Source organism: Lepidothrix coronata, unplaced genomic scaffold, assembly GCF_001604755.1.
Source record: "Lepidothrix coronata isolate B3197 unplaced genomic scaffold, Lepidothrix_coronata-1.0 Scaffold102, whole genome shotgun sequence".
In the NCBI taxonomy this organism is placed as follows: domain Eukaryota; kingdom Metazoa; phylum Chordata; class Aves; order Passeriformes; family Pipridae; genus Lepidothrix; species Lepidothrix coronata.
The window spans coordinates 233,764-258,400 of record NW_016690282.1 but is presented as its reverse complement, the minus strand read 5'-3'; the positions used below and the strand labels follow the sequence as shown (position 1 = coordinate 258,400).

General features: G+C 50.9%; 1 protein-coding gene across 4 annotated transcripts in view; it reads left to right on the top strand.

Moving 5' to 3' along the window:
- The window catches only part of SYNGR1 (synaptogyrin 1), a 25,220-nt gene extending 583 nt beyond the window's left edge, over positions 1–24,637 (top strand). Inside the window, exons 1-4 of one of the 4 annotated variants that reach the window (XM_017823349.1) lie at positions 4,460–4,637; positions 15,956–16,193; positions 17,602–17,747; positions 20,376–24,637. In XM_017823349.1, coding sequence (XP_017678838.1) covers positions 4,539–4,637; positions 15,956–16,193; positions 17,602–17,747; positions 20,376–20,528 — 636 coding nt within the window. In that variant the 5' untranslated portion in view covers positions 4,460–4,538 and the 3' untranslated portion in view covers positions 20,529–24,637. Of the gene's footprint in view, positions 1–4,459; positions 4,638–15,955; positions 16,194–17,601; positions 17,748–19,051; positions 20,227–20,309 lie in introns of those variants that run through there. The other 3 variants (XM_017823348.1, XM_017823351.1, XM_017823350.1) reach the window with 3 other exon arrangements.

Below are 24,637 nucleotides of genomic sequence, written 5' to 3'. Positions count from 1 at the left end.
CTAACTAAACAAAATTCTCTCACCATACATCCTACACAAGGTAAAAGGGAGGTAACTTGTTTTTTCTCTTTATAGGGGCCCAATTAAGTTTTACGACTTGTTTTTCTTTTCTCTCCAAGTCATATTGACTTTACACTGTTTTCTCTTAATTAGCTCGAATCATTTTCTTAGTTTATCACAGTTTGGCTGTGGTTCTTTATCGCGTTATGCAAACCCATGACGTCCCCGTGTCATCCTATGGATGTATGTAATGCCAGACAGTGTGTCCCACTGCAGGCTGCCTCCCTGAACAGGCCAGGGGTTTCCTTTCCACGAAAACAATATGCTGGTTCCAAGCTGGGAGCGAGTGCCTGCCTGGATGGGGTGTCCCAATGCAGTGTTTGACTGGTTTTCTCAAATAGCTCTACAGCCATGGGAGGCTCTGATGAGCCCTGAGCAAAAGGCACCTGACAAATCTACATCGCAGCTTGAAGATAATGTTAGGTAATGTGAAGAAACACACTAAAAAGAGAGAAAAAATTAAAAATTAATTAATTAAAATAGGCTTCACTGCCAGCATCGCCATCCCACAATTTTTGCACGTATCTCAAAATAGAAAAAGGTATCAAATAACTTCTCTTCCTTCATGCAGGGACACGATTCCGTGTTCTTCAGGGGCTGTGTCCTGCTGTATATTCCCACAGTGCTTGGTACAGCGCAGCTCCAAACTCAATCAGGGTCTCTGTGTGCTGCAGTTGAATTAATAGTAAACAATAAAACCAATGTACGTGCTGAAGTTGTGCTGTGAGAGAGAAACTGAAAATAAGGCTTTCAGTGGAAGCTGCCTGGACTAGTTGCTATTCATGCTGTTATTTCTCCTGCTCCATTTACTGCTGCTCTGGCACATGGATGAGTACCGTGAGGACCAGCTGTGTCTCTGGGAGATGTTGGATAGCTTAGACCACATCAGAAACTTGCCAGCATGGGAGCTGGTGCTGCATATCTTCTGGGCAGGAGTGAAGCAAAGTTGAGGTGAAACCTGAACAGGGAAGGAGCTGAGAGACAGGAGATAAATTATTCACTCTCCTTTCATCGACACCAGGAAATCAGACAGGACCCGGCTGAAGAAGCTCTCTCAGACTTCTCTGGATTGGGAACTGCACAGCACCCTTACAGGATAACTGATGTGCTGCACAGCTCTGGCTGAAACATCCCCTGAAGCAGCTCTGATCTTCAGCCAGAAATCTTGCATCTCTCAGCTGAGGAGAGGAAGGAGGACCACCCTAAATGGTGGACCCATGTCTGAGGGGCAGGAGAGGGTAAGAGGGCTGAGCAGAGCTGCCCACTTTGCCCAGCTACCTGCCCAGCTAAAGACCAGGTGAGGAAGTGTCAAGAAAATGATGCTGTGAGACATGGTCCCTTCAAGGACCACCACGGGTTAGCATAGGACATACAAAGTGCTTACCCAACTTTTCACATCACTGGAGATGCAGGACATACACCTGTCAGCTGGGAGAGAAGAGAAAAGAGGAGTCATGCCTTTGGAGGAACAACTCCTGGCCGCTCACCGTAATCGTCAGGGTGTCACGTTGCCTCTGGGTCAGCCTGAGAGCCTCAGCTCAAGTAAGGTGGGCTGAACCCAGGCTTCAGATAACAGGCATGGCATCAGGCATCCAGGTGGCTGGTAAACCTCAGAACCTGGCCAGCTCAGCTGATGGCCACATCCTGCTACTTACAGCCCCTCTCTGGGTTAAGGATGCAGAACATGAGCAAAGCAAGGAAGCCGATACTGGGTGGTTGAGATGGTATTAGATGCACCCACGAGGCAATCTGTGGAAAATAACTAAACTGCTGAATAGTAAGATCCAGCCTCACGACATCCAGAGGCTGAATAAATTGGGAATCAGTAGATAAATTTGCCTTATTATAAGAAACATGGGCCTTAATCCACCGCAGCCTGTGGTACAAAAGGGGATGCACACTGAAGGCCACAACAACAGTGGAACCCAGAGCTGGGTGGTCTGGAGCTTCTCACACATGGGGCACCCAAAGTTTGCCCGCACTGTCTCCTAGGGCTTACAGATGAGGATGTGTTTGACAAACATAACACTATGCAGAGATTGGTGCCCCCTGGGATGACTCCTGCCCTGCCTCCTCCCTCCCTGCCGGGGACGGTGGCACCACAACCATCAGAATTCCCACCGCAGGGATGCTGACCTGTAACATGCAATGGTAGTGCTGCACATTACAGTTATATCAAGTTACTGCAGACATCAATTAAACAACACCAACCTATAGAGCCACCAGCGTGCTTGTAGGTACAAGCACCTACATGTGCTTGTACACATGTGGGTAGACTCCTTCCCAAATCTTCGTTCACGAAGCCTAGCCATGATGATGATGATAGAGCCAGATCCCACTGCCAACTGCACTGGTGTAACACAGCTAAGCCATTCAGCATGGGGAGACTGGTTACCCACCTAGTGTGAAATAATTAAGGAGGGCATATCCAGCTGTTAAACACACTTATTCAACTCCCAGAGACCTTCCACCCTCCCTCCCCCACTCCAGTCCCTGCAGGTTAAGTAAAACCCAAGGCTGGAGGCTTTGCTGAAGGGATCTGTGTGCAAACCTGCATGAAAAAGCCCATACAGACCAAGATGTGCTTTGTTTGGAGGACATTTCATTGCCTGCTCTAACCTGGCAGACTGGTTCCCTAGAAAGGGGGATGATGCCCCTGCTTATTGCGGGGGGCTTGGACTAGATGGTCTTTAAGGTCCCTTTCAACCCAAACCATTCTAGGATTCTATGGCTGGATGTGATGGAGCAATGTCCATCCTCTACCTCCAGCCTGCCCCTCAAAATGAGCCCCACAAAAGATGCGGAATGGCTGCCCACTTTTTGGAGCGCAGCTCCAAATGGGTGACCATAGGCCAGCTTTAAATGCTCTTTTATCTCCCCCATACATTTTCTCTAGCTCTTGCATGGTTTTGGCTTCCACTGCTGAGTTTAGGGAACCATGTTACAATCCAAGGGCTTGCTTTCCATTTCAGTCCATGTAATACAGATTATCAGGGACTCTGCAGCAGCCAGTAGGCCACTGGTGTGCAGCTACTCTGTGCAGAAGGCATGGGCCAATTTGCTTGAACTGTCCCTAAGGCTAGATAGCTTGTCCTCACACATCCCTTCCTTGCTGTGCTGGTGACCTTGGTGGTATTGTGGGTGCCAGAGAAGTCCTTGCTCCAGCCTCAGGAGTGCAAGGTGTGTATCTTGCAGTCTCTGCCTCCCAGAGTTGGGGGTTCTCCCCAAAATCTGGATTCCCCATGTTCACAAAGGGCCTTTTCCTGCTGCCCCCTCCCAGGGACTCGGTGTGGGCAGGGTGAAGGATGTTGCAAATGAGAGCCCTAGACTTCGCTGCAGTGTGATTTTGAGGCTCATCAGGCATCTCTGCCTGGGGGCAGGTGTCCAGTGGGGGAGCAGCACTGACCACACCTCTGAGATAACGGGCCACATCCAAGGGCCCAGCCTTACCCCTCTGTGGGAGCCTCTATGGGGTAGCATCACAGAATCACGGAATTGTTTAGGGTTGGAAGGGACCTCTCGAGATCATTTAATCAAACTCCCCTGCCAAGGCACCATCACCTCAAGCAGGTGACACAGGAACTGTGGCCAAGTGGGTTTTGAATGTCTCCTCCCTAGGCAGCCTGTTCCACTTCTCTGCCACCCTCAATGTAAAAAAGTTCTTCCTCATATTGAGGTGGAACTTCTTGTGTTTTAGTCTGTGGCCATTGCTCCTTGTCCAGTCACTGGGCATCACTGAAAGGAGTCTGGCACCATCCTCTTGGCACCTGCCTTTGAGATATTTATATGCATTCATGAGACCCCCTCTCAGTCTTCCATAAACTGAACAGGCCCAGCTCCTGCAGTCTCTCCTCATGAGATACTCCAGACCCTTCAGCATCTTCATGGCCATCCACTGGATCCTCTCCATTAGCTCCTTGTCTCCCTCTCAGTCAGTATGCTGAGGAGCCCAGAACTGGACACAGCACTCCAGATGTGGCCCCATTAGGGCCAAGGAGAGAGTGTGAGTGGCTGGGGGCTGACCCCGCGCTTCTGCTAGGACCTACCAAAACAAAGCGTACTATGACCCCTGCATCCTTCTCCCAGGGGCGCTGGGGTGGGCTGCCTTTGTACCGGGAGGTGTTCGCACCGCCCTCCGCAGACCCCCATGCTGCAACCCGCAGTGCCCGCGCCCCCAGCACCCTGCGCACACTCCAGCCCCGCGGACACCGCCGCCTTGCCCCCAGACCCGCCCCGGACCGCCGCGATGTGCCGCGGGCGGCAGCGCCGGCAGGGCGGGGGGGGGTGGTAGCGTGGAAGGGGTGGGTGCGCGCTCCCGGCGCGGCGCGTCCCCGTGGGCGGGAGCGCGCGGCTCGTCGCCGCCGAGCTGCCAGGCACGGCTCGGCTCGGCGCGGCTCGGCGCAGCCCGGCTCGGCTCGGCGCAGCCCGGCACCGCCCGCCGAGCCCCCCGCCTGCCTCCCGCCCACCCCCGCACCGCCATGGACGGGGGCGCCTTCGGAGCGGGGAAAGCCGGCGGCGCCTTCGACCCGCAGGCCTTCATCCGGCAGCCGCAGACCCTGCTGCGGTTCGTCTCCTGGGTAAGGCCCCGCCGCCCGCGGGGAGGGCACCGGCACCGGGGCAGGGGGCGTCCCGCCGGGCTGCGGGGGCGCGGGCGGGGCTCCCCCCACCGACCCCGACCCCGACCTTCCTACTCACCTGCCTCTATACACACACGCAGACATATATATAAAAAATCGTTATGCCCTATGTTACATATCATTATATGTTATTATAATAATATGCTATTATGTATTATATATTTATTATTGTATGCTTTATATATGCATGTGTATGCGTATGTCAATATGTCTCCACACATCCTAGATCAGTACACACACAGATGTGGACATATACTTCCATAACCGTTTATGGCTCTATCTCTGTTAAATATATTTTTTTTATAAAAATATATATGTGCAGGTATGTTTGGATATATGGATCTGTCTCTGGGTTTATATATATGTATGTATGAAAGTCCATATATATCCACATATATGTGTGCACATACACATACAGCTACATACCTGGATGCGTGGATATAGGGCCATATGGGGCAAGAGCAGTCTGGTTGGAGATTTCTTCTCTAGGGGGGAAGGCATGAATGACCATGACCCCATCTCCATCCCTGCTGGTTTGGGGGTGGTGGTGGGGTGTCTTCTCACCCTCCCATGCCTGTGGGGTTTTGGCAGATGCTGGGAGGCAGCAGGATGTGGGGTGACAGGGAGAACCTGGGAGAGGGGAGAATGCTGCAGTTCTAGGATGGCTCCCCGGTGGGTTGGGGGTGCTGGGCTAGGTTGTGCTGAGGTGAGTTGGAGGGGCTATGGGGGGCTCAGTGTCGCTCTGTGTTTTACCCTAATCCTCTCACCCCGCCAAAGCTCCCTTCCCTATAATGTTTTCATCTCCATAATTTGTGGAGAAGGGGGTAGAGGGGAGGGAGGGTCTTATGGGGGTGTCAGGAGAAGGTCTCTTCCTCTTCCCGTGATGCCGATCCCATGGCTGCCCGTGGGGCCAGCACATATGTGCAAGAAGGTCATTGGGATTAAGGGAGCGAGTGCTGCAGCACTGAGCTGGCGGGGGAGAGATTGAGGTCTCGGCCGGTAGCGGAGAAGGGAGGGCAGGGAGAGAGAGTGGAGGAGACTCATGCGCATGGAAGCTGAGAGGAAAGGCAGCAGGCTGGCTTTGGGAAAATAAAAGCAGTGCTAGGTGGGGGAAATGAGGAGGAAAAGGGAAGGTGGCCTGGCTCCCTGCTGGTGGTGGGGAGGCAGCCCTTTTCCTCCCAGCTGGGTGGGTGGGTGATGTCCCCTCCGGGTGATGTGACTCGGAGGGCAGCTGTAGAGCCCCAAGACAGCTAAGGACATGATTAATGCGGGCATTCTGTCTGTCTGTCCATGTGCCTGCGCTTGTTTACACTACAGCACATCATGCCAGGAGCAGGCTGGCTGCGGCTGGAGGCCAGGCGAGGGGGTATGTGTGCCCCCTGCTCCTGGGTGGCTGGAGTGGAGCCAGCCTGCATGCCCCGGGATGATGGACGTGATGTGACCTACAAAGGCTCTCCCACTGCTAATCTCTGTGGCAGAATTTCCTCTTTCTCTCTCTGCCGCTCTGTCTGGTGGGTTTTTTCCCCTTTATCCAAACACTGCAGGATTTTGGCTTCCCATAGTCACCAGTGAGGGAGAGAGAACAAGAAATATGTTTGTTTTTTAATTAGGCACCTAGTCTGCTTCAGAGTACACTGTTGGCTTGCTTGCTGAGCTCAGCTTTGTGCCCTGCAAGGTCTCCCCAGGCAAGAAGCACTTCCCAGGGACTGGCATCTCCTTGGGACCCTGTGCTGTTTCCCCCTGGTCATCTGACCTTGACAGAGGACAAGATGGGATTTACCCCAGGCACTTCACTTGGCCATGGAAATTGAAGTCCTTTTGCAGGAGCTGGAGGTGCTCCAGGTCAGTGGTCCAGCGAGGGAGGCTGGCATGGCCATCATGGTGCAAGTCTGTGCATTCCTTCTCTTGTTTTTCCACTGTCTTGGTCTTGTCTGTCCTCCTGAGCCTCTCTCCTTTCACAAAACAGGGGAGCCACAAGCTTACACCAAATATTCAGTTGTCGTTTTGGTCTTTTTTTTAACTTGAGACGAAGACAGGTCCTTGTGGGCAGTGAAGTCCTCTCTCAGGCTGTCACAAGCATCATAGCCTTTATGGCCCTTTCCATAAATTGGTTGAACTTTGCTGGAAAAAAGACTAGTTCATGGGTTTTTTTGGCCTTCTCATTCTGTTTGGGAGAGTGCTCAGTGGTTCCAATGGTCAGGGCCTTCCACCATAAATCTATTCATGGTTAGGGTTTTATCCATTTGCTTTTGTGATCTTGTGCCCTTCAGTTTAAATGGTGCTTTTCCCTCCCTGGTGTTTTCCCCTGAGTGTATTTATAGACCGCGATTGCATCTGTACTTAGCTTTCCTATTGCCATGCTCTGTGAGCCAAACTTTTCTGGTGGCAAAGGGCTCTCCCTCCCTGTGGTCTCGGTGAACAGAGTCCTTCCTTTCACCTGCTCTTGCACACACTGGAAGTACTTTGCCCGCCATCTCCTGAAATCTCATTTGCGTTTATCCTGCTCATGTTGTGACTGGTCCATTGTCTCCCCAGGGCAAGCTAAAGGCTCATTTTGGCCTGTTTCACATGATGAGCTTTCGCTGAGAGCAGAAATTCTCGTGATCGCTTCCTCAGGCAGTGACCTTGTGCTCGGGTCATGCAGCCTTTTAGCAGACTTCATGATGGCACAGAGGTGCATATGGCTTTTTACCAACAGAAACCAAAACTGGCTCCTGCCCAGGGAGTTTGCAGCCCAACTGAGGTGGTGGCAAATCTCTAGGGAGAACTGTAGGATCAGGAGCAGATGAGATGACCGAAGATTATTTATATTGCTCCTTGCTGAAGAGGAGACAAGATAAATTTGACAAGGAGAATGCTGAACTATGGAAAGAGGTTAGCAATTCTGGAGCATCAGTCCACTATGACTGTGTTGTGAGGCAGCTCAGGTTTTGTGGGTGCTTTGAAGGTCGGGCATGGTGGAGTAAGTATGCATCTCCCTATATAAAGGTTGCCTGCTATGGGTGCTGGTGAGCAGTAGTGGTCCTGCAGGGCGCCTGTGTCAGGTTTGGATGTTCAGCCTCAGCACAAGCCGTTTTTCTGCTGCTGCCTTCCCCAGATGTGCTTGCCAGGATGAAATAGTGCCTTGCAGAGCAGGGAAACAGCACTATGGAGCAATCCCTCCTGAGCATCTCTGCTGAAGGTGCTTCCAACAGCATCTGGATCTTGCAGTGAGGGGACTTGTCCGATTCAGATGAACTGAAGCTTGCTGACAAAAGCAGTGTGTTGCTGGAAGATCCCAGAGGCTTCCTCACCTCTCTATAGGGAAGAGCAGAACAACTCCCTCCCTATTCCCAGCGAGGGCAGTCAAGAGAAGTCAAGCAACTTACTCTGTTGCAATGTTGCCACTGCAGTTTACTCCCAGTCCTGGTCTTTCAAGGCAGTGCTCCACATCGTTTCACTTCACTTGCTGCCAGATGCAACACAGAGACGTGCTCAGAGCTGAGCTGCATCTCACAACTGTTTAGCTCAGCTGGTAAGAGCATGGTGCTAATGATGCCAAGGTCACGGGGTCCATCCTCGAGCTGGAATCAATGATCCTTGTGGGTCCCTTCCTACTCGAAGTACCCTGTGACTCTGGTGCCCCACAGCAGATGAGACATGGGTGCATGGGTTGGTTTTTTACCACTTTGGCATATAGACTTGCCTTCAGCCCGTTTAGGTGACCCAGCAGCTGGTGCTACTGCTGGAGCTCGTGGAGCTGGGTGACCCACACCAAGCTCCAGTTGCACAGCTCCAGGATTGTTCTTGAAATGAAGCAGGTGAGTGTGAGCACATCCCTGCCGAGTCCCATTGTGCCTGGACCCGCAGTGCTCTCCGCAGCTGGCACGTGGGAGCTGGACGGCTCCTTTGCAACCTGCAGGCATTGGATGTAGCACTGGTGCCATAAATAAGTAAAATGCTAATCGAAACAGGTTGTTCCAGGTGCTCCTGTCTGCTTGGAAACCTGCTTGCTGGAGAAACTGATGTGCTGCTCGGTGTAAAAGCCTAACAAGGCAAAAGTAACTAGCTTTTTGGAAGCAGGCCCAGCTTGCTTGGATGTGGGTTTGAGTGAGAGTATTTCCAACCACAGTTGCACAGACAAAGCAGTCCATTAAAACTTGTCACACAGATTGAGGTCCTGAGCCCCCTCTGATGCCAAGGTCAGTCACTGCCCCTCCAAAGGGAGGTTCAGTGAGGAGAGGTGCTGCCTGCCCTCCATCTTTTCCTCCGTTACCTGCTGCTGTTGCCACTGTGTCCCCTGGCTGGTAGGAGCATGCAAACCTTTCAAGCTAGGACAGGAAGTGCTGTCTTCTGTATCTACAGGCATGGTACATCCCAAACAGCTCTGGCTGAGCAGACAAGGCAGGTGAAGGACAGGAACCACATCCCTTGCTCCACCACAACAGGCTGGCACCTGCAAGCTGGAGGGTGGGAACAAGTCACAGCATGGCAGGGAGCCTCATCTCCTCCCTCGCCAGCCTGGCTTGCCATGCTCATGCCTGGCTTATGACACCACTTGCCTCTTCCCAAGGACACCCAGTGTGGGGTTGCAATGGCAGTTAAACTGAGCCTTAAAGCTTGGGGGCCTCATTAGTCCAAAACCAGCTGGAACTGGGCTCCCACCTTCTTTCTGTCTCAAGTAAATTTAACTGAGATATTCCCCATGTTCCTGGACCATAGCTCATGCTCTCTGTCTGTTCTCGGCCACCTGATTTTTGCCCCAGCCACCATGCTCCCTGGTTGTGTGTTTGGTGCATGATGAAAGAAACACAGCAGTTCAAAGCATGTGCTTTCAGTCAAGCCTCGGGTACAGTTCCTTAAGGGAATGCCCATCCCTAGGTCTGCTTCAGAAGGGCTTTTGGGAGTTTGGTATCACTGGGATTAGGTGAGAGACCACGTCAGAAGACGAACAATAAGTGTGCACAATTGCATGGTGATTCAGGTTGGATACAGAAGGTCGTGTTGTTCCCAGCATAGCATTTCCAGGAAGAATCTTAGAACAGGAACAAATCTCTCATTAATGGCATTGGCAGATAAAGATCTGAGAAGTATCACATAGGAATCAAAGACAGTCAGAAACATGAACAAAAAATAACATAATCATATGTTATCTGCTGTTTCAAAACATGAGAGGCACACAGATGAGAAGCAGAGAAACTGCATAGTGATGGGACAAGGCAAACATTTGTGGCAGGACAAGGCAGCAGAGAGAACTCATGAGGCTGCAAGAGGAGCAGGCGCAGGTGGCAGTGGGTGCAGTTCTCTGCCTAGGTTGGCACAGCCAAGCCAAGGAGGGAGAGATATGTTGCTAGAAAGAAAACTGAACTCTTCCTTATGGAAAAAGATGCAATGCAGCAATGTTGGGACTACAAAAGACATGGATACCACCATGGAGATGTGGTCATGGGGAGTTGTCATTAGTCATGATGGGACCGAAGATGCTCTTTTACCAGGGGAAGAGCATGAGACCTGTGGGACTGGACAGAGCTTCCTGAAGTTGTCATCTTGGGCTCAGCCTCCTGCTACACCATGGGCATCTTTCAATGGCAGAGTTCTTCCTTCCTACCCAGGGTTGCAGGCATGGCTGCTCCATCATCACCTGGGGATTGGGATGTTGTAGTGGGGAAGATCACCCTGGGCACAGGTCTGGTGGGAGGCAGAAGGGTTAATGGCTGGCCTGTCAGCTGCCAAACCATGTGTGAAAAAAAAAGCTGGCTGGCCAGGAAAGCCTGTCCCAGATCCCGTGGCAGGAATTAGGGATTCAGAGCCTTTCTCCCTTCAGTCACCTGCTCCAGCTCAGCCTCAGCTGGTGAGCTGGGAGCTGGTGCCATGTGGCTGGTGGCCAGAGAGGGTGAACTGGAGGGAAGTGCTGGCATAGCTGTGCTCTTCCCCTGTCCCGTGTTCAGGGGAATTGTGTATGGGGAGACTGGCCCCCTCCAGCACCCGCACAGGGCTCAGACACACTGTCGAGACCATGGGCAGGAGTTGTTTGCTGCCTGTGTGGTGCCGGCTGGAGGGAATAAATAGAGGCCGCCTGTTTCCAAGCTGCCAGTCCCATGCGTCTCAAAAGCTGCATATGTTTATTTCAAAATGAACTAAATACAAGTAGATTTAATGACGGTAATAATAATAATAATCCATGTCTGTGCAGGGCACTCCAAAGCTTTCCGGAGACTCCATTTGCAAGAGGCTGAATGAAAATGAAAGACAGATCATCTCTGCCAGTTTATCCTTTGCATTCTTCCCTGCTCTTGCTTTCTTTTTAAACAGATTTATTCCTGGTCATTACCAGATCAGACTCAGAAGAGGTTATCGCTTCATTCTTCCCGAGGGGGATTTGATTTGAAGTCCCACAAGGAACATTATGTCACCAAACTATTTCCTTTCTATAACAGGATAAAAAGGGGGGGTGAGAGAGGGAGAGGCAGCAGGCAGTGCGACAGAGGCTGTGGCCGGCGGGCATTGCAGTGAGCCCAGGCAGGCAGCTCAGCAGAAACCCTCTTCAGCCTCATCCCCACCACAGCCATCCTGGGGATCTTGGGGATGAAGTCAGGAGGCAGCATGACAAACTCCTGGGATGAGGAGCAGGAAAATCCTAGTGCACTGCCAGAGGCTGGCTGTGTTTTGCATCCATCACATGATGCTCAGGAGCATCTGATGCACGGCTGGGGATGGGCAGTGTGGTGGAAAGCCTCACATGATGCTCAGGAGGTTTTGCCCAGCTCTCTGCAGGGCTGAGCCTGCACTGGGGAGGTTGGGAGGGACTGGAGAACCTCTCCTCTGAGGGCTCACCACTCACCTTTGGTTTTGGCAAAATCAGATAAGCGAGTTAAGCAAGAGGGGGGAAAAAAAGTATGTTTTGGTAGGGTGCAGAATTTTGCCTGTTCTGCAATTTTCTCACTGTAGTAAGCCCTTACATGCCTGTAATAGGCTGCATGAGCCCCATGAGAAATGAGGAGAGGAAACCTCTCAGCTTCTCCCCGTCTCCTCCGCACAGTACTAAGCATTAAGTTCATTTTGCTGCATCTTTTGGCAAGTTGCTCTGTCTCTGTCAGCTTTGCAGTGCACCTGGCTCTGGGCTTCACTTGGTGTCTTCAGAGCTCTTGGATAAAAACAGGAGTCAAGGAAAATGATTGCAACAACCTGTGTGAATGTAACATTTAAGGAGAGGCAAAGTGGAGAAAAGCTGGGTCTCAGGAGCAGGAATGAGTTGGTCAGATCTTCTCCAAGTGCTGTTTTCTGTCCCTGCACACCTGCCCAATTAACACTGCTCTTGGAGGCTTAAAGGAACCTAAAAATCTTAGCCAAAAAATCTAGTTACTTCAAGCCCTGTTAGCTGACTTCAGCAGCCTTGCTGAAGAAATGAGGCCTCTCAAGTGCCCAAAGCTGGGGATGGCTGGCTGTTTTTTGTCACCGAGCACAGGAAAGTGGCTAGCACCTCCCTCAGCAGAGTGAAATTATGGGAATCTCGGGATGCCTCCTGTCAGCCTGCGGACAAGCCACTTGCCTGCATCTCGGTGCTTAGTCAGAAGACGACTCCTGCCATCTTCTCCTCACCTCATCTTTGGAGCTGGATGCGTATTTTGGACCATTTTATCAGTGGCCATAGGCAAGACTCTGTGCAGCGAAGATTGGCTATGCCAAATGGGGGGAGAAGAAACAAGCAGTGATAATGCAGAGCAGTAAGAGGCTTGTGCCAGTGTTGCTTGTTGCTGGCATTTCTTCAGAAGTGCTGCAGATGTGATGGGAATGGGAACGTAAATGCTTCATTCTTGAAAACTTGGTGCTTTGTTTATAATCCAGGCAGTCATTCATGTTGCACCTGCGGCTTGGATCATCTTTGCAGAGCACGGATTGTGAAATCAAGGAAATAAAAAATATTTGCTCTTTCTAAGATGACTTGCCACATCAATGAGCTTCCACCCACCTGCTCCCTTACCAACAAGGAGTAGCTGCCATGGACGAAGTGTGCAACAGTTTCTCCTTAGGGCTGCAAGATCTGAGCTCTCATAATTATGATTTTTTTTTTTTTTTTAGAAAACTGTTTGTCATAATGGTTTCTGTGTATAGACATCACAGGAATAAAACAGGCAATGTTGCCTGTCAGCAGCAGCAGCAGCAATTGCCTCTTCTGCTGTCCAGCTCTGCCTGTCAGTCTGGAACCTCTGGTTTGAGCTTGCCTGTTCTTGCCCAGTTGGTGTTATTCAGCCCAGCTCAAGGCTTCTGTGCACAGTGGGTCCTCACAGCATTTTACTGTGCCGTCAGGGTGGTGACAGGCTGGCAAAGGAAGCAAGCCCTCTCCGTGCCCTCTCTGCAGTGCTGAGGAGTGGAGCATGGACCAGAGCTGATGCCAGTGGTGAGGAACACACAGATAGAAGGAGACATCCCTTAAGCTACTGTGCTTTGGTCCATTGAAAGCTTCCCTAAGGACAGAGAGTACTTTGGGGTAGCTGTTTCAGGACACAGAAGATAAGCATCTGCAGTGTCTTGTTCTGCTCACAAGTGAGAACACATTTAGTGGAATTTCCCCAGAAAACTCGTAAGATCATCTGAAATCAGATATTTGCCTGTAAATCATACCTTGGGCACCTCCAGGCTGTGAAACAGGTTTCTCTTCATAGGAGAGAAGCTGTGGTGTTTTGCCTGACTGAAGATGGAGAAAGGAAGTTAGGACTGCCACCTCTGCTTGAAAATTAGGGAGAGGGAGATGTTCCTTTGGTCTTGTGACTCTGAGCTGGGCCTCTATGACATGCCAGCATAAAAAGGTATGAAAGATCAAATGCAAAAAGGAATTATTTTGCTTCTTTTGCTCGCAGTTGAGAGCCCTTCCAGGCCAAGCAGCAAATCCAAAGATAAGAGCAGAGGGAAGATATGTATCAGGATATAAGCTGAGTAAACAGAGGTGTCTCTGGGGACAGGCCATTACTGAAGTTCATTCATCTCGAATGAGTAAGCACAGACTCACAATACAGCTTGTTGCAAGGGTTGACCTGACTCAGGGAATCAACATTTTACCAGTTTTGAGCCCTAAACCAAAACTGAACACCAGACTATGCCACTTTTGAGGCTGTTCCTTATCTCCCAAAGAGAAGATAAGCTTTCTGTCTAGTGCTGCAGAAAACAGGGCACCCACCTTGTAATCACAATATATGGAGGTTGGTACTTCAGGTGTCAGCATCGGTGCTGGTCACAGCCTCACCTTGGGATGTCACTTCAGGAGTCTGTTGGCTCCCCCTCAGGTCAGAGGAACAGGGTGTTACTGTCAGTGGTCCCAGGCAGACCTGTCAGCCCAGCCTGTTGTGAAGGTGTGTGAGACGTCCCACTGAAGGAGCCTGGCTGTAATTGTGTACAATTTTGCTGCTTTCCAAACCATTCAAGCTGAAATTTTGAGGATCAACTTTTTGATTCTGGCAGAAGAGATTCTTATTTAATTTTCACAGGCAATTTCTGCAAAATATGATCAATCTCAATTTTCAAGAAGGAGGAAGACAAATCAGTTGTTTTACTTCTAAGCTTAAAAAGCTCTCATGAATTTTCAGAGAACCCATACAGTCTCTGTGCTTAGGAACACCAGCTCCCAGCTTTTTTTAGTTTGCTCTAGTGTGATACACCCAATTTCAGCAATGCAAGTGTGAGTCTTGGAGTGAAAAAATAATATGTGTCAGTGACTACTTTTTAGAGTTTGGCAGGTGAAACATGGTTGGTGTTGAGTATCTGCCCAAGGGCTGTTGGGGACTGTGAGTAAGGTTTTTCCTCTCGTTCTTGAAGCCACAGGCCAAACAGCAGAGGTCTGTGCTGTGGATCTCAGGCGTCCAACCCCACCAATGATAAGTGGCATATTGGGTTGTCATTAATCAGCAATTTTCCCTGAACTCACAAAGCTACTTTTCTGCTTTCTGGGTTATCTTCTGGTGCTTGGTTGGGTTAAGTGGTACTGGGGTCCTTCTGACCTAGCAAACATTCAGACCTAGCTCCACTCCCTGCAGGAGACTTGGCCTCTTCACCTTCTTGTGTGCTGCTTCTCCTTGGGGACTGAGTGGTGGTTCCAAGGGTGCCAGGTCTTGTTGTGCAGAAATCTCCTGGGCTGGCATAGTGCCCTGGTGATGTCTTAGTGCCTGTTAGATGTAAGTTCATCCCATGCCTGAGGTCCCATTTCCTGTCTCCCTGAGACTCCTGCAGGCAGCCTGCAGGTGGCTGTTCCTACTGAGAGTCTCCAGATGCCCTGCAAAGAAAAATCTGTACATGCTGCCTTGATCTTCCCCTCTTTCTCCTGTGGCTGCAAGGGGAAGCTGTTTATTTGAGATGCAGGACTGGGGGTGCTGTAAATAGCTCTCTGCTTTGGTGAACCTGCTGTGTCAAAGAGGGACAGCCTTGTGGCAGGAGACGAAGGCTAAGCCTATGAGCAAAGATTAGACCAGCAACTGCGGATTAGGGCATTTCTACCTGGACTCATCCTTAATTCTACCTGATTTAAAATAACATGCAGTGGCAGTGGTGGCAATGAGTAGGGAGGACTCACAGTGGCCTTGACAGGTGGACCTGGAGGAAGGATGTTTGGCCCCTAAAATCTGTGGGGAAGCTTGAAGGGTGTTGGCATACAGGTGAGTGGGCAAACGGATAGGTGGTGTCATGGACTGGGCTGATGGAAAACTGGTGGAGAGAGGTGCATGATGTGTGGGGAGATTGGGAGAACGGGAGCCCAGCAAAATGGAGCTGCAGAGCAAGCAGGGCTGTGGATTGTGGGAGGGTGGATGGGGAAAAGAGCATAGTAGCTTGATAGATAAAATCAGTGAACAAATGCATGGTAGAAACAATTAATCCCTTGACGGGAAAGGAGTGAGTGGGAGAATAAGTGCAGACTAAGAGGATTTCCTCTACTTGAAGCCATTGTATGCAGGCACCTGCACCAAAACCATATCCCAGTTTACACTCCATGTTGCCTCCCTGTGTGTCTGTGGGAAGCCACCCTTACTCCAGACTGCAACTGCTTTGCATTGCTTTAGGTCAGATGGATAAAAAGGTTCAATCTAAAAATGTCCTATTTTAAGTTAATCCTCAGAAATAAAATGAGACCATCTCCCCAGTAAATTCCCTGTGGCTACGGCCCAGGCAAGAGAGCAGGATGGGAGCTCAGCAGAGCAGAGATGTGCTTGCAGAGTGTCTCTCCCCTGCTTCTTTGTGCTGGTCCGGAGAGATAGGGCTTGCTTTGACATGTCTCTCACCTCCCTCCCCACCAGATATTCTCCATTGTGGTGTTTGGCTCCATTGTCAATGAAGGGTACGTGAACCGCCTGGACGAGTCAGAAGAGCACTGCATTTTCAACCGCAATCACAATGCCTGCAACTATGGCATTACCGTGGGTGTCCTCGCCTTCCTCAGCTGCCTTCTTTACCTGGCTCTGGATGCCTACTTCCCGCAGATCAGCAGCGTCAAGGACCGCAAGAAGGCAGTGCTCTCAGACATCGGAGTCTCGGGTGAGCTTCCTGGCTGGTTGGCTGTAGTGCATCTCTCCTCTGCCAGCAAGGGAGAGGTAGGGAGCTTCTGCTGCCCTTCAGGTCAGGTTCCTGCTTGCAAGGAGGCCTTTATGTTCCCTACTCTCTCAGGTTTTCTGTCTCTCTCCTTTTCTTTCCCTTTCTCTTCTTCTCAGACAACCTAGCTGATGCCTCTCAGCTGTTCTCCATAGGTGTAGCTCAGGGAGCCCTTTAGGATTAGCAGGTCTTGGCTCCCTGCATCCTTGTGCTTGTTAAGACCAAGTATGGATGCCTCTGGAGACAGTACTTCCTCCTTTTCCAGCTCCAGGTGATTGAACATAAAAAAAAGTTGAGGGATTCATGCAGGCTGACTTAACCAGTCCTCCTAGGTTACCTGGCATTCCCTATATGAATAACTGTTCAGGACCTCATCCATCCCTGAGGCTTATTCTAACTTATAGTCAGATCTCTCCATCCCCAGCAGTGTGTTACAGTGACAGAGTGACAGTGTGTGTGTATGTGTGTGTGTAAGGCCAGTCAGCAGGATCATGAGGAGGTGCTTTGCTCTCATGCTGTCATCCTCAGTCACTCTCCTGGCTTACTCCACCCATTCAGGCAAACTGCTCAACATCAGGCCTTCCCCAGAGTATGCCAGAGGGGCCATAAGTGGAGTGAGGGCAGGATCAGATGAAGCATCTGAACTTACTAAGGACATTGGGCTCGCGGGTTTGTCCACGGTTAGCCCTTTGCCTGGCAGTTCCTTTTACAGCTGACAAGAGAAGGGGAGCGACTGAGCCCTGTTTTGCTGCTGCTTAGGAATGTCCATTTCCCTCACTGCTGGGTATCTGCCTGCACCTGGCAAAGAGAGTAAGTTCCCCCTTGAGGCTACCCTTTACCTTCACCCCTTTCCTGGGGGCACAGCATGTTAATGGTCCTTCACCACCTTTCCTTGATGCGAGTCCTTGAGCTGTGCTGTGCTGACAAAAGCCAGTCTCTGTGCAACTGCAGGCCGGCTGCTTCCCACTCTTCTGCAGCTCCCATAGAAGGAATTGCTCTTTGCTTGTCCTTGCAGGATAAGGTTGTAAAGCAGTGGCTGTTTCGGACAGCCCAGGTGATCACTCTAGTACTGGAAGCCCTTCAGGCTCCCTCCCAAGGCCAAATGCAAGTCCTGTGATCGAACCAAACACAAGCAAATGAACTCTCCAGAGGTACTTTCTGCAGACACCTATTGTCACCTTGACAATGTAGCCATCAGTGAGCTTTACCAGCTCACTTGGGCTTAGACTGGCTATGCAACATCCTAGTGGGTCTCAGAGGACTGAAATCTCCAGAGAAATGTGATATGTATGTGTTCTGCTCACACACATCTTCTGTCCTTCCCCTTTGGCATGTCCATGGTGGTCCATCTCAGCCTTTTGGGCATTCCTCTGGTTCGTTGGCTTCTGCTTTCTAACCAACCAGTGGCAAGCTTCAAAAGAAGAGGACAACCCACTGAATGAGGGAGGGGATGCAGCCCGAGCAGCCATCACGTTCTCGTTCTTCTCCATCTTCACCTGGGTGAGTACAGAGTCATGATGTTGGATCAAATGTCCTCTGTACTGTATTATCTTGTGGGGAATGGAAGGTGATTGGCTAAGAGTGGTTCCCTCTGGGATCTCAGTTCACATGGCTTCTGAGAAGGAAAAGCAGGAGGGGAGGTGGTTGGGAGGTAAACTTGGGAAACAAGGACTCAAAAACTTACATGAAAGAAGGTTGTAGAGCATTTACAAGCACAATGGTAAAGAGAGTTCCATATCCTATTAAGTAGTGTCCTTGACAGACTTGCAGTATGACTGTGGACAAGCCTGCTCCCCAAGCACCATTATCATAGAGTTATACAATAGTTTGGGTTAGAAGGGACCTTTAAGGCCCATCTAGTCCAACTCCCCTGCAATGAGCAGAGACACCTTCAACTAGAGCAGGTTGCTCAGAGCCCAGTTCAACCTGACCTTGAATGTTTCCAGGGATGGGGCATCCATCACCTCTCTGGACAACCTGTTAACCTGTTTCCCCTTTGCATCAAGGACTTCAAGGGCATTTTCACCTCACAGACACTAAATAGAGAAGGGAGCTCCAGGCCAGGGGTTGTACCCATCTCCCTCCCTGCTGTGCTCCTGTCATATGAGTTGTCACCACTGGCCACAAGAGGCTGCAATGAGTGTCCCCCTGGGCTGTCTGTCTGCAGCACTGCCTCACTGGGTCGTCTCTTAGGAAGGTGATGGTGCTGTTTTAAGATTGCCCTTTCCCCAGCAGTTCTTTATTGCTAGTTTTCTGGAAGAACTGCTGTGTGCAATATAAATGTCCTTGATGATTTCCTCCTGCCTCTGAAAGCACCAAGCACGAGTGATTTTTTTCTGAAGTGACAGGATAGTTCCAAGCAGGAAAGCGTTTTAACCCTGTCTCCATGCATAAGTGCTTGTGGCTTTGTCTTCTCCCCTTCCTACAGGCCTTAACGTTGGGCAGGGTCCAGATAGAAAGGGTACCATAAGACCACAGAGCTGCCAGAGAGGAAGGTCACACCAAGCAGGATCAAGGAACATCAGTGTGTGTGTTCCCTTCATGAGCTGTGTCCTGCACTTGAGTGCTGCCAAAATCCCCTTGCAAGCTCCAGCAGAAAGTTTGACAAGGAGCAAGGCTTTTGCAGGGGGTCCCTCAGGACCCTTTTTGAGGTGCCATCACCTACAGTGGTCCTCTGCAGTTCACAGGCTTGTGAGTGGCTAAACAGGCATCTTCTTCCCCTGGTTCCTTGGGGTTTTTATTTCAAACACCAGTTTGCTCTACCTTACTGATTCTCCTTCCCACACCCCTTTCTCTCCTCACAGGGCATCCTCGCATTTCTGGCTTTCCGGAGACTCAGAGACATTAATTTTCAGGAGGAATACAATACCCTGTTCCCTAACTCCCCATCCTTGCTGCCTTAGTGCCCCTTGCTGATGGGAGAATTTGGGGGAAGGGGTGGAGGGATGCAGCTGGAGGAGGTCACTGAGCAGAGCCGGTTCCAGTGCCCTGACCATGGGTGTGTGGTCACTGCAGGGCATAGGATGGGAAGACATGGGCCACTGAACTGGAGTGGGGTTATCCACTGAACAGGGGATCTCCCTCTGGAGAGTTGGAACTGGCAATTTCTTCTCCTCCTCTGCTCCCTTCTCTCCCTCACCCATACCCTAACTAATGCTCTGTAACACCACTGTGCCTTTCTTTAGATGACTGCTCAGACCTAATACTTCAGCCAGGAGATACCTTCTGCCCCCACCACTTTATCTCTTCCATTTCTTTCCAGACCTCACTCCCCAAAAACCTCTCCCCCCATCACCTGCTAGATTGCTCACCTTGATCATCGATGCTCTGGGACAACAAATCATGCCTGCTGGGGTCCACAGTGCTGAACCCTATGCCCAGGCTCCCTCAGTTCACCAAAAGGTGTCCTGCCTGGGGCAGGAGGCAGCACTTTGCTGACCACCCTGTGGTCTAGGAAGCAGCCACCTTGCCTCCTGCTGCTCCTTTCCAAGGTCTGTGCTCATGTGGATGTTGACTGGTGAAGGGGTTACAGGGGGTGACCTCTACCTCACTACTTTGTGTCAAATCCTGCTCTTCTTCCTGACCGCTCCAAGCCAAATGGCAGCGTACATCCAGCCTGGCAGCTGAACCTGCTGTGGTTTTGCTGAGGCAGATATTGCCTTCCCACAGGCAGGAGGGGCAGAATTGAATAAGCACGTGCCAACTGAGCCTCTGTGATCTGTGCCATGTTGGTGAAACCCCATTGCCAGGCAGGAGGTGCCCATCACATCCCAGAGAGAGAAGGGAGCCCTGGCAGGCTGCACGCAGCCAGCTGCACTTGCAGACATCCCTGCCCAGTGCTCCTCTCTCCTGATGGGCTCATGCTTTCTGTGGGACAGCCTGGACTTCCATGTTCTTGGGGTGTTTCACCGGTGCTCCGCCAGGCGGGCCTCGCGCACTAATCCGTAACCACTACTAACCCCACTTTTGTTTGTTTCTCTTTTTCGGTACGTTCCCCCTCTTTTTCTCCTCTTCCCTCCCCTCTCTGCTTCCCATTTCTTCCCTCCACCTCCTCCCTTAAAGGTGGGCCAGGCATTCCTGGCATATCAGCGTTTCCAGCTGGGTGCCGATTCGGCCCTCTTCTCCCAGGACTACATGGACCCAAGCCAGGACTCCGGCATGCCTTATGCTCCCTACACGAACGAGGAGGATGCTACAGATGCGGTGGGGACATACCAGCAGCCCCCTCCAGCAGATGCTTTTGACACCGAGACACAGGGGTACCAAACACAGAACTACTGAGCCACCGATGCCCCTTTCCCTTCTCCTTTCCCTTCTGCCCCCTTTCCCACTGCCGGCAGAAAGCCGAGGCACAAACCAGACACGTGCATAGTGGTACTAGAGATGGCTCTCAGCTATGCTCCAGCCTTCTGGGTCATCTGTTTTTATTTATTGTTTTTAAAAAAGGAAAAAAAAAAAAGAAAAAAAGGTTTCCTCATCACCTTTTCCTTCTCTTCTCCCCTCAAGCTACCTGCCAGAACCAAATTTTCCCAAAATCTGCATTGTGACAGGAAAGTCCCCCCTTTCCTCCTCTCCCTCCTGCCTTGCTGCAGATGGCATAGTGTGTCTGGTGGGCAGGAGAGTGGCTATGGTACCAGCAGGGTAGGGGAGAGGGTGTTGAAGGCAGAAGGGAAGAAATCAGAGGGACTGTGGACCTTCCTAGAAGAGATGGGGTCGCTAAAGGCTGGAGTAGATGTGGGAGCATCCAAATTGGTCTGGAGCACCTGGTGGCTCAGGGAGGGGAGTGGTGTTGGAGTCAGCATACACAAGTGTGAGGATGGGGCCTGGAGGGCAGCAGGAACAGTAAAGATGGGGGCTTTTCTCTGCCACATGCTAGTGAGTGAAGGGTGCTTTATTTTTAGACGGTTTGGGAAGAAGTGATATTGGAGCGGGGGAGCACAAAGAGAAAAAATGGGAAGGGAAAGAGGAAGATCTGCAGGTACAATCAGGAATCACAGGCATGTCTGTAGGTTACAGCAAGAGACTGAGCAGAGCAGAGGGGCAGTGCCATGAGATCCAGCCCCCCGGGATTGAGATGGAGATAGTTCCCCTCAGCTGTGCATCCTGCTCACTGCTCTTCTCAGTCTAGTGTTTGATGAGGCAAGAGGGGAGCCATGCCAGTCCCTGGGCCCAGATACAGTGCCCCGGGAGGAAGGATGGAGGACGTGGGCTTCTGGGCACCCTGAGAGTCCTTGACCCCAGCTGGGTTGGTTCAAGGGGGAGAGGGGAGCTTTGTCCTTTCATCCTGGGCAGGAGGAGGAGGAGAAAGACAGTTTTGCTCCTCAGGTCCTTACCTTCCTCTTTACCTCTGCTACAACATTGCAAAGCCTCTTGGTGATGCCATCTTTGTAGCACACAGGAATGGAGCAGGACACTACTTGGAAAGAAATGCTGCTGCTGGGATGGCCAGCATGCATCTGGCTCTTGCACAGGGGTGCAACCAAGTGGGGAAGGATGCTGCCCTGCACAGCCGCACTTTGTCTCCCACTCAGATGGGGAGGAGGTCTTGGTGTGCAGAGAATTGGGTGGGGCTAGACTGAGCTCTCTGAGGACTGGTCTTTCTGTACTTGCCACAGACCATACCTTAGTGCTCTTCTGCAGCATCTCAGATCCTGGCTGGCTTTAAAGCCTCGCCTAGGTGGCAGCAGTGACTCTTCAATAGAGCTCATATGGATATCATTCCACACTCCTCATGATTTTGCTTCAAGTAAAGACAAAGCTGTGGAAGCCCACTCTGTTCTAGAATAGAAGCAAGGTCTCTGTGTGAAGACAGGTTCCCAGAATTCCCCTGAAGGGAAATAATTCAGCAATAGCTACCTGGACAATTGTCCCTGGCACAGACATCTCTCAGAGCACAAGATGCAGGGTTTACCTTGCAGCAGTGAGGAGCTCCATTGCCCTGGAAGCCACCCTGCTTGACACAACACTGGTCCCCATAGCAGAGATGGGGAGCAGATCCAAAATCTGCAGATGCTCCTGCTGAGCATCCAGCCTATTCCTCGTAGCACCCTTAGGAGTCAGGAGGATGAGACACAGGTCTGGCCTGTGGCTGTGTGAACATTTCTTCTGGAGGACGCTGGAGTTACTAGTCCTCCTCCCAGCGTGACTCCTTCCCATCTGCCCCACAGTGATCAGGATGGGGTAGGGACTGTAGAGCAGCAGGCCCCCAAGAGGGAAGTGGAGCAGTGTTCTCCGCTGTATACAGACACCGTTTCTACCTGCTCCTACCAGCAGACTTGTGCTGCTGGTGGCTGTTGCCATGGCTTGTCCTCCCCATGGCTTGCCTCACTGTGCTGGTAGTTACCCACTGGTGAAGACAGGAGAGGGGGACCAGCTAGCCCCATGGACACAGCAGGAATGACTGGGTACACGTCCCTTGCTCTGGGGCTGCGAGTGAACGCAATACTGTAAATAGGAGGGGTGTTTTTTGGAAGGAAGCCTCTTTAGCTTCATTTTCTGTGGGTTCAGCCTAATATTTAGGCTTGGGATGGGTTTACTTTATTGAGAGAGGTTTGTTATGACTGTGGCTGTGGGGGGAGTTCCCTCCAGTCCATCTCCCCCCTGGGGGAGAAGAATAAACAAATGTTGAGGTGGAGGAGGAGAGAAATTAGTTGTACTCGCCCAAACTCATCTGTGTCATCTTTCATGCTTTCATTTGGGGTGTAGGGAGGGAACCGAGAGGAGGAGGATGCTATAAATAACCAGCCCTGAGCACAAAAATGTGTTGTACCTTTTGGATGGAACTTTCCAGCGCCTGTCCCCTCTGGGTGAGGGACCAGGCACATAGGGAGAGGTATGGAAAATATGTGGGGGGTCTACCTGAGGCTCTGTTTTAGGGTGTGGCGCAGGAGCATCTTACATACCCTGTTCCCATCAGAGTTACGTAGATGACTAAACACCATTTGGGGCTGACTAATGAGCAAGGTTTTCTTTATCCTCTTTGGCTTGCTTCCTTCATGTAACCAGCTGATGGTCTCAGATGGGCTTGAAGCAGGTATGAGCTTCCCCCTCAGAGCCAGGTGGCTTCATCCTGGGTTACTACCCATCTCTCTGTCCCTCTCCTCCTTGCTTTGCATTGTAGGAAAGGCATTTGTGTGGCAGAGGACACTACAACAGTAGATACTCAGACAACTTCTTGCTTTTGCTCATGGCAGAAGACATACTGCTCCTTGGGTTGATGTGCTTTCAGCCTTTGCAGTGGAGGGTTGGTGGTGACAGACCTGGGGGGGGGAGTCTCCTTGTTTGCATGTAACTCTTTAAAATGCAAAATGCAATTTCCAATGGCATTTGGCTTGTTCTGCAGCTGATGAGACATACAGACCTACCCAAAGGGCTGGTTATCTTATCTTAGGCGCTTCTGATAAGGTGCTGCCTATTTCTGGTTATCATAGGCAAGACCTGAACAGCTGGCTAGAACATGTCTATTATATTCTAAATGTGGGTGATATCAGCCCCACTCTACAGATTAGGAGGTCAGAGGGAAGGCTGTATAAGCAAAATCATAAGGAAGCTTTCTTCTCCCTCTGCCATTTGTCCAGATTACAGAGGATTACTATCCCCTGTTGGGAACAATGTCCCCTTGATGTCTTCTTATCTTACAAAGCCCCCAAGTAAGGGAGTGCCTTGTGGAAGCAGAGGCTCTGAAGGGCAAAGGGATGATGAAATTTTGCCCCAGTTCTATCTGTGGCTTCAGCCTCCTGACCTGTCCCCATCCCTGGCTCACCCATATCCTAACCACCACCCTGTTCATCACCTCATCACACACACCCTTCCTCGCCATATTCCTGGCAGTTCTGACAGGGAAGGAGGTGTCTTTGTCTCTGCTCCCTCGCAAGCACTTGGGAGGACCTGGGAAAGCAGCATTGCAGAGTGGTTCCCACAGGAGTCTCAGCTCCAGTCCCCAGAGCAGGTACAAGGCAAGGAGCCCAGTGAGGCCACCTCATGCAGCAAGTTCAAACCATCCATCCAGACAACTCCCTGCTGCCTGTGTGGCATTTGTAACACCACCTGGGCTGCCCGGCCACTTCCCCTGCCACATTACTGCCTGTGTATAGTATATATATTATATATATATATTTAAAGAGATGTACGTATATATGATGACTCATGGATGGCCTGCCGCATACAGGATCCTCTTGAGTGGTCTTGTCTAAGCCCGAGTGTCCCTTCACCCCTCCTCCCTGTTCCCCTGCCCCTGTCTGTTCCGAAATCCAACTACAGCGAACCCCGCCACCTCGGCACCTGTGTTTACAATGTCCTATATATTTGTGGTTAACAAAGTGAAGGTGGTAACTACTGGTGTCTCAATAAAGTTATGATGTTCAAAATAACCAAACTATATGGAAAAAAAA